We start from the raw sequence: 10,193 nt of genomic DNA on the forward strand, positions 1-10,193 counted from the left end.
TTTGATTTTCTCTTAGTGGTCTGCATATTATGGGTCTGGGGGCGTTGCTGTTCATTTGCTTCCTGGCTGGTATGCGGTACGCTTTGGTGATCTCCAGCGGTTTGTCGAAAGTAAGTCCCGTTATTTTTGGTATTAGGGCCTCCAGCATGAGGGCACATGCTCCTGGTGTATCTTCTTCCTCCTCGGGTACTCCCAAGAGTCTTATGTTCCCCTTGCGACTCCTGTCCTCCTGCTCCGCTACGGCCTTCTGTAGTGCCGTTGTTCTCTTTATCACCAGCCCCATGTCCTTATGTGTTATGTTTGCGTTGTCTTCTAGCGCACCTATTCGCTTCTCTGCCTCGTCAATTCTTCCATTGGCTCTGCTTTGCTCGGCTCTGATTGCTATTAGCTCCATCTGGATGCTGTCTACTGTTTTTTTCGTGGCTTTTGCCAGCTCGTTCCCCTCCGTTATTTTCTTCAGGAGCATGTCCAGCGTTATGGTGCCATCCCCCTGATTGTTCCGTTCTTTGCCCGGTGAGGGCGGTGTCTCATTCTTGCTTTTCTTCAAGTCGTTGGCCCCTTGTTTCCCGTCCCTGCCTGCCATGGCTTCTGTTCCTCTTTTGGCCTGGTTGAGACTGAGCCTCCCCTCTGTTAGCGGCTGTCTTTTTGCGGCTTTGTCTCCTCTTTCTCCCTCCTTGCCCCTCGAGGTGCAAATCGGCGTTATAGGGTCGTCTCTGAACCTGGGTGGCCACCTGACCACTCTGGTTTTAGTCCTAAGCTCCGCCAGCCTTCTGCGCTGTTCTTTGCTCTGGCCGTGTCCCCTCTACTATTATTATGCTCCAGCTCTCGCCGCCGTCTGCTCAGGCTTGTTTGTCACCTCCTAGGCAGTCGCTCTGCGGCGGTACAGTCTGAGAGTTCACGGATTGTACCTCGGCAATATTGTATGAGGCCGCGATTTGCCCCACGAGCTTGCGCCCTGCTCCTTCCTGCTGCCTTCGTCTGCCTCGCTTCGGCCTCAGTCCCGCTTCGGGGGTGTCCATTTTTAACTGTAGGACAGAAACTTCAGCGATAATACTCGTAGCTACAGTGCAATCAGGACAACATTTTTAGTCTATTCGAAGGAAATAATGAAAGACAAAATAAATGTTTAAGGCCTACAAGGAAAACCACAAAATCATTATTTTCTAAAGAAAAAAACTTACTGAATATTGAAAACAGTAAAGAACTAGAGATCCATAAGAAATAATATAAAAACACCATTTCATTATACATGTAAGCTTAGCCTAATTACATTTCTTTGAGAAACGTGCAAGCACTTTCTCTCGGAATTGCATCTCAAAGAAAACATAAGCAGGACTCATTTTACTTGAGCATTTTCATAATCATATTTTGTGTTAACACTACAGACTGCATTATTACCTTTCACATTATTTTCATAGCACATTAGTAGGTTTCTCTCTCTGTCATGAATGAATTAATCTCAAACCAGTTTGTGACCCTTCTGCATGCTTTTTCGATGCAGTTTTAAACTCTCACGTTTCACGAGGCACACTGTTCGTCATGTTTCTTAAGTACGTATTATGTATAGTATCACACCCAAGGGTAAGGAATTGATCGACCAAAACACTCTTAATAAAATAATCACGCTCCACCAGTGGCATTTAAAGCAGTGATTACACCAAGGCAGATTCCTTTGTTCAATGAAATGTCCCTTAATGGATCCCTGAAATAAGGAATAGAAGAGTCCTTTAAATGGGCAGGGGAGTACACAGCATCTGATAATTCATTAAAGGAGGTACAAATACCTTAGTGTGATGCCAGTCGTCATCACAGAAAGAGTAAATTGTTGGTGTTGGGTGCTTCTGAGAATCTGTGTCATGATGCATGTGTAACTTGTGTTTCTTTCTACAGTATTCACTACTTTTGCTCTCACGATATTGAGTTTCAGTGGTCCCGAGCTCCCTGTCTATGCAGTATCCATGAACTGTTTTACCCCCTTGGAGTGCAACTCATTTATAATTTCTAACTCTATTTTTACAGGTCACTGAGGCAACAAAAAGAAATGTCGCAATTTTGGAAAAAAATTTAAAAAGGGATATTTTGAGGAAAGTAGGAACATTCTTGATCTCTTAAGAAGAAACTAGTTCTATGCACCAGGAATGGTGAGGAAGTTGGTACGGAAGAAACGGCTGAATGTGAAAGTGATTTATCAACTTTCTTACAATCATTATTTGTTGTCAAACCCTTGAAGTACAATGACCAGAAACATTTACCAAGTGTCAGTTATTGGGATTGAATAACCTCTGAAATAATAACTGTACCCGCAAGTAAATTGAAAATCTACTGCAACTACTAATTATAAGAATATTTTCACTTAAAGGAAACATTTCACGATTGGTCAAGCAAAGAACATTGGCAGCAACTGATCTTCACACAGAGCACAGTGTTGCAAATTCTGTCTGATGGTTTATGAGAAATGCCTTGGAGACCTAAGCCTCTCCCAGCAAATCAGTATCCGTAGACGTGATGTGACAGAAGTGTCAGGAAGGCTAATAACCTCAGTTTACACGAGCAAGCTTATGTCTCCGTCTCCTGTGATTCGGAGGAGAGAACACATTGTATTTTAAAAAATAACTGAAAATTTTCTTCTCAGATGTCATTACAGCAAAGACACTGGATTAACATCGACAATATAGAAAGATTTTTCCCACCCTCTCTATCTATTGGGTTGATCTATGTTGTTTCCAAGTGTGCCAGACCTCCAAAGTTAATGGTGTACCTTTTCGGGTCTCACCGGAATAGGAAGCTTAAAAAAGGCCAGTGTTACACTACTGATAATTTGTGAACTACCCTAACATGTTTTCATCCCTGTTCATTACTTGTATAAATGTCATGTCATATATACCTCACTTGTAAGTACTAATCCCCAAAGACCCTATCACTGCTTTTAAAACTCCTAAATTAAATGCGATAAACTGCAGTCAGAATGAGCTTAATTCTAGTTGAACGAATCCTTGTGGGCATAACTTGGAGAAAATGAAGCCATGAGGGGGCATCTTAATAAAAATAAGGGGCCCCTCAGTGAAAGTTTATAAGACAAGTTAGATAGGCTGGCTTCAAAGGTAAGAACATTGATCTCCAAATAAAAGCTATAATTAGTTAAATGCAAATGTAAAGAAGAGCTTCAGCAGCGTAGTTTAGAAGTTAATGTTGAGTTTTAATATAAACAAGTACAGACTCCGGAATTAGATTCAGACTTAAGATGGCATGTATCCAGGAACAACCCCAACTTGGAGATACAAACAACTTGAATAAGAGCAATGAATGTGAGAACAGCTTTAGTTATCAATCCCACCTCACTAAACACAAGAGAACTCGTACTGGACAAAAACCGTATCAGTGTCCTGAATGCCGGAAAGGCTTCAGTCGAAAAAGCTATCTCATTCAACATGTGAGAATTCACACTGGGCTCAAACCGTATCAGTGCACTAAGTCCCTGAAGTGCTTTAGTCAGAAAGACCATCTCATTCAACACGAGAGAACTCATACTGGGCTCAAACCGTATCAGTGTTCTGAATGCTGGAAAAGCTTCAGTCAGAAATCTACTCTCTCACCACGTGCGGTAACTCACACTGAGCAAAAACATTATCAGTGCTCTGAATGCTGTAAAAGCTTCAGTCGGAAATTTAGCCTTACTTTACATGAAAGGACCCACACGGGGCAAAAACCTTTTCAGTGCTCTGAATGCTGGAAAAGCTTCAGTCATAAATTTGGTCTCACTCGTCATGAAAGAACTCACACTGGATTAAAACCGTATCAGTGCTCTGAATGCTTGAAAAGCTTCAGTGAGAAATCTGGTCTCACTCAACATGAGAAAACTCACACTGGACTAAAACCATATAAGTGCTCAGAGTGCCAACAAAGCTTCAGTTGTAAGGCCAATCTCATTCAACATGAGCGCATACACACTGGGGAAAAACCTTATCAGTGCTCTGAATGCTGGAAAAGCTTCAGTCACAAAAATGGTCTCACTCAACATGAAAGAACTCACACTGGACTAAAACCGTATCAGTGCTCTGAATGCCAGAAAAGCTTCAGACAGAAAATAGCTCTCACTCTCCATGAGAGAACCCACACGGGGTACAAACCTTATCAGTGCTCTGAATGCTTGAAAAGCTACAGTCAGAAATCTGGTCTCGCTCAACATGAGAAAACTCACACTGGACTAAAACCGTATAAGTGCTCAGAATGCCAACAAAGCTTCAGTTGTAAGGCCAATCTCATTCAACATGAGCGCATACACACTGGGGAAAAACCTTATCAGTGCTCTGAATGCTGGAAAAGCTTCAGGCACAAATCTGGTCTCACTCGTCATGAAAGAACTCACACTGGACTAAAACCGTATCAATGCTCTAAATGCCAGAAAAGGTTCACATTGAAAAAAAATCTCACTAGACATGAAAGAACTCACTCTAGGCAAAGACCTTATCTCAGCAACATCCCACCACATCATTCTCCAGTCTCTGTGTCTCTGGGCCACGAAAGACAAGACCAACCATATGCTAACCATTCCTGTCACTACCCTAAATAGTCCTAATGACTTCTGTTCCAATGGGACACAGATTCGTATTACAAAGATCCACTTTAGTGACCTCTTTCCAGGTCCATTTTTGTTACAAATGGAACATGCTTCCCATCTGCTGAGGACAGTTTTACGAGCTTTAAAATCACATCAGTCATACCCAAGAGAGTCTCACAGATAATCTGAGTTGTACATTTTTAGTACTACTAAAGAACTACAAAATGCTTTTCACAAATTACGTGTGGTTGTTCTGCCTCTCCTATCTTTTTCTGTGTGTAGTTGTCTGCCCCGACTTCACAGTTTCCGCACACATTAGTATAGTTTTTAGTAGTAAATGTGGAAGGGACAGAGGGAGTGGCTGTAAAATGGGAAATGCTTATAAATAAAGGGGAGGGATGAAGGCAGAACTAAGGAGGAGTATAGGGAGGGGTTTAGGGAAAAGACAGGCACTCACCCACTAAAGAGTAAGCCCATTGCTGTTTATAAACCACAACTATAAAGTCATTAAGCCATAATGTACCTAAAACAATCGTAAATGTACTTGTTCTCAGAGCGGGATTAAGTCCAACATCACACATGGCCATCCACTGCAACTGCAGAAAACTCCCATAAATAATAATGGTGGTAGGGACATAAAATAAAACCCCATAGGAAATAATGCTGAATTAAATATTTAAAACTAGTTTAAAAAATCTAAATAAATGTAATTTAATGGCTAACAATAATTAAAGAAAACATTTCATTATTTTTTAATACATTTTAAAAATGTAAACACTAGTATAACATTCATTATTAGTAAAGTCAAGTTACATGTGTTCAGCACATTTAATAATTATTAATACATAAACAAAATGTTACTTCAGATGGGAAACCTTTAATTTAATCTTAAGAAAAATTATAATCTTTAATATGTTCAACTAGGGTGGAGATCTCCCTGTGCAAAAATATATGGGATATTTTGAATGTTTTTTAAATAAAAAAAAAGAAATCTTTTTAAGTTAAATATTATTGTAAATTAATTTTTAAATACTTTATATGTAGAACATGCTTGAATACTATTAACTTTTATTTTAATTAAATATGTAATTGATTTTAAATGTGTTAAAAATGTTTTTTTAAAGATTTGTTGAAAAAATCCCACTGAAAGTATAATCCCAGTATTTTCTTATTATGTACCCTAAATTACTAAATTGCCTCTGTTCAGATGGTACAGAGCCTTAAAAAAGTTTTGTATAGAATTAATTGAAATTATTTTTTGTGAAAAGACAAAATACATTATTTTAATGTACCTTTATTTCTTATGAGGTTCTATTTCTAGGTCTTGGCTAGACACTGCTTGTGCTGTCTCAAAGAGACATGTTTATCTCCTTTATGGGCTTCAGCCCACCCACAGACTTACCATTTGCTGGCTCCACCATCGATCTAATATGATTTATCCCCATTTGTCCATGGCATACATTTGTCACTACTATCCATCCCCAGCTGCTATTTTAGCATTTGTTATCAGTGCTAATTTTTTCTTTCATTCAGATCAATTGAGACGAACGCTCATGGTTTATGGAGCACCGCTGTAAACAGGAATTAAATTCTTGTTCTTATCTCATAATATTTGCTGTCCATTCAAACACCAAGATCAAATGTCAGATGCTGTCTCATCTGCTGCCTGTTATCATACACAATGGTTCCGCCCTGTGTTCCGCCCGTCTGTTTCGCCCCATTTAGTTTACCTGCACCCCCCCCCCACTGCCATACAGCGCGTTTGTGCCTCGCAATGTGCATGAAAACTGAAGCCCGAAATCAAATGTCAGATGCTGTCTCATCAGCTGACTGCTCTCTATACAATGGCTCCGCCCTGTGTTCTGCATCTGTCTCTCTCATCCCTTACACCGTTCTTCACCCCCCCCCCCACTGCCACGCCTTACAGTGCATTAGCGCCTCTCAATGCGCATGAAAACTGAAGACTGAGATCAATTGGCAGATGCTGTCTCATCTGCTGACTTATTTACCCTAAATGAAGCGCAACATGAGGCTGCTTAATAACAAAGGAAAACAAAGGAACAAAACTTGTGCAGGTCTCCCCAGCACAGCGAGAGTCCCCCTGCTACCGTATTTACTGCTTTCTCAGAAAATAGCCCCATAATGCCTTCGGAGCCTTGCTGTTTGAACACATTTTGGCCCATATCTCTGATTGTGGTGGTACCATGATGACTGGGCCACCACCAAAAAGTCAACACAATGCAGTCTTTCTTTTAAAGGTACTGTCAGAGTCCACACCCTTTGTTGGGGGGACTGCAAAATGATCACTTCCTCTGGATTTCCGTGTCTTTTTGAGCTCTCTCACTGCTGTAGCTTTTACTCCGCAGCCGGTAGTGTTTCAACCTATAGGGGCCACATGCATGGTAATTTAATGGCATTTATTCAGACCTCGAAGGCCTGGAATCCAAAAATGTGATGTTGCTCTTATGCCCTCTAGAGGCTGACTACATGGTTGCAGTGCAGTGCTTTTTCAGTGTGATGGCCTCTACGGGTTGTTTTTACCATTGCAGCTTACATATCAAAACCATGAAAGAATACACAAACACAAGGTTAATTACTGAAAAAATCTTAATGGGGTTACCATAATGATTTCAAATGTTTTATTGATTATCACAATAATGTGAACGATTTTTGCAAATGGTATGCGTTTATTACAAAACAAATGATTGGACTAACTTGAGATGTTTGGGTGACTCCTCTAAGGGCTCCCCAGTGATTCATCAATGGCATCTATGTTTGTTCCATCTGACAATGTACATATTTGTAAACTATTTTGTAGTTTTTTAGAAGTGTGTCTTAAATAAATGTACTGCTTTTTCTAAAGAGAAGGTACTGACTGGACAATCAGTTATTGGGTGTTATCATTTCGTGCCAGTGATTGGTGATTACTAGCCCACACCACCTCCCTTGAGTAGGACAGCTAACCTGTGACTGTCAAGCACTACAATGGGGTGTTTGGTTCCCAGTGAAGACAATTGTGGACAAATCTTTAGATATGCCTGACTGCTCTGTCCCAAGCTACCAGAGGTTGAACACAGGTTATCTTTTAGTGTGTATCTAGCTTGCCCTGTAGAGAGCGGTGGTTCCTGCCTGGCTTGGTTGCATACCTCAGCCTACCAGGAATCCCATTGCTAACATTCTATCAACCATCGTAAATCAGCTATTTAGGGTCAACAAGCCTCTTCCTAATCATTTCATATAACATGAATATCAACATTTCAGAGCAGGTTGAAGCCTCACCAGCAGCTCTTTGAGCACAGCAACATCATAGCAAGTGAACATTACATGGTCTTTGAGTCAGTGACCTCACATAACCTTTGACAAAGTGACATCGCAGGAATTCACATCATATGGTGTTTCTTATACATTTCAGTCCCTTACTGCATGTGGTCTGTAATTGGTGAGCTATTTATAGCACCAAATAAAATACAATTCTACTGAGTCAGAATTCGTAAAGTGTGATAAATACCATCCAGTGTGAAGATTTTTTCATACCATGTTTGTTACACACATTTTCAAATCAGGAGAAGGTTGCGTTTTGGTGCCAACCCTGTTCTGCCTCTTCGTGAACAGTGTCATATCCCATCTTGACAACGTTAGGGACAATGACGCTCCCCTGTTGGCAGGCAGGAGGGTTCCGGTTATTATGTTTGCCGATGATACCCTCCTGCTTTCCAAATCCCCCATGGGGATCCAACGAATATTAGATGGGTTTGGTCTTTTCTGCAGACAACATGGTCTAGAGATCAACACAGAGAAGACCAAATTCATGATGTTCAACCCCTCCTCTAAAACCAGGTATAAAGCTGGAACAGAACTTGTCATAGTAGAAAACAATTTCCTCAGACATCTCCTGGCCCTCCCCCGTGGCACACCCTTGCTTCCCTTAAGACTAGATGTGGGCCTCCCTTCGATAAGCGATGACCTGGAACTAAAACCGTTAAGATTCTGGCATAGGCTATGGACCACCGGTGAACTCACACATTACAGGCAAGACCTTATTCATATAATGAATTTGAACCAGCGCGACAGAATCCCGTGGTTGGCCTTCATAAAGAGAGAACTGTATCATCTGAGACTCCCCGAGTTGTGGGAGTTTCCCGAACAAGGCTGCTAAAGGCTCCCCCGCAAAAGATTGGTCGATATGTACAAGGAGAACAGACTAGTTTCTCTGATGTGTGCACCCAATAATGGAATCTTAACTGATCAATTTTTGGACTCCAAAAATTCTTACCAATTAGAGGGTTTTATGGACATTATTTTTCCAATTTTAGCTAGGAAATTGTTCATATAATGGAGGCTAGGCACCCTGCCGATCAGAACCTTCACTTGTAAGTGGACAATGAAGGATGACAAGCTGTGCCCAGGGTGCACTAAACATGACGAGGAGGAAATTCATGTTCTGTTTTTCTGCCCAGCCTATAATAGACCTAGGAAATATTGGCTAATGCCATTATACAGGAATCTGGGCATAATGAGTCATCTACATTCGTACAGAATACTGAAAACGAGTACCCTGCCCCACATAGTCTTTGCTGTTGCCAAGTCTTAATGGCTATGTGGCAGATAAGAAGTAAACTAGTAAAAATCTGAATATTGATATGAACTGTAATGTTACTCCTACTCATGACTAGACTCTTAAGGAAATTAATTTTTATGAATGATTATTGGTATGTTTTCATTTTAAGTGGACTGTCTTTTAAATGCTGAAAGTTTTTATTGTATCTTTTATGGTCTGATATGGCCGAAATAAAGAATTTTTGGATTGGATAGAAGGTGAAAAATCCTTAGCTAAAAGACACTCACATTGAAACGCCTGTAGCTGTCGAATTGCCGAGACCTATTGAATTTATCAGTGCTTGTTAGGTCTCTGCCTCCATTATTTTCTAAGGGAGGGCGTTGCATTACCAGTGGTTGGCAGTGCGTGGTGCTGCATTTTCTATTGCTCCACTTTGGCTGCATTAGGTTACATTTGCAAATATGACTCCACCTCTTTTTAAGCGTGTGCAGGCGTGTAAGTCCACACTTTTGAAAAGGGGAGAATGAATTGCGACGCCCTGAGCCCTGCTGCTAGCCCCTGGCCCATAACACTCTTTGCACTTTATTGAGAGTCCCTGGAGGGGCTTTAATAGCATTGCGGCGGTCCCGAAGCGTCGACGTGCATGGGAGGTGTCCGAGCTCGGCCCGGGCCAAGACCGGGCCAAGATGGACCCGTCTTCGCCCGTCATAGACCGTCAGAGGCCAGTTGGACTGCTATTTTCTTTTATCGGATTGTGTTTGGGGATTTTGACTTTCCTTTATGTTTGCTAGGACACATCAAAATAATGGGTAAAAGGAAGACAGGCTTCACACCCACTATCGCCTCAAGAGTCGGAGGACAACAATCCTTGATGACCTATTTGACTGGTGCAATGGGGGGCACTGAGGAACAAATAAATACAGTCAAAGAGACTCTTATCCAACCCAACCTGCCTTGGGTACGCTAAATGCAAGTAATACACATGTTAGTTCTCCATATAAATCTCTTACTGCAGTATGTGATGGGCAAGCTGCCCAGGTCGTTGAGGATGGGTGCATACAGGAGACATCAGATTAT

At 41.2% G+C, this 10,193-nt stretch overlaps 1 protein-coding gene across 1 annotated transcript; it reads left to right on the plus strand.

The window, feature by feature from the left end:
• Nucleotides 1-2,030: 2,030 nt before the first annotated feature.
• On the plus strand, nt 2,031-6,459 carry LOC144767326 (uncharacterized). Its single transcript, XM_078650832.1, has one exon. The coding sequence runs from the start codon at nt 3,242-3,244 to the stop codon at nt 4,568-4,570; it is 1,329 nt and encodes a 442-aa protein (XP_078506958.1). The 5' UTR covers nt 2,031-3,241; the 3' UTR covers nt 4,571-6,459.
• Nucleotides 6,460-10,193: the final 3,734 nt, after the last annotated feature.

Source organism: Lissotriton helveticus, chromosome 1_1 (genome assembly GCF_964261635.1).
Source record: "Lissotriton helveticus chromosome 1_1, aLisHel1.1, whole genome shotgun sequence".
Taxonomy (NCBI): Eukaryota; Metazoa; Chordata; class Amphibia; order Caudata; family Salamandridae; genus Lissotriton; species Lissotriton helveticus.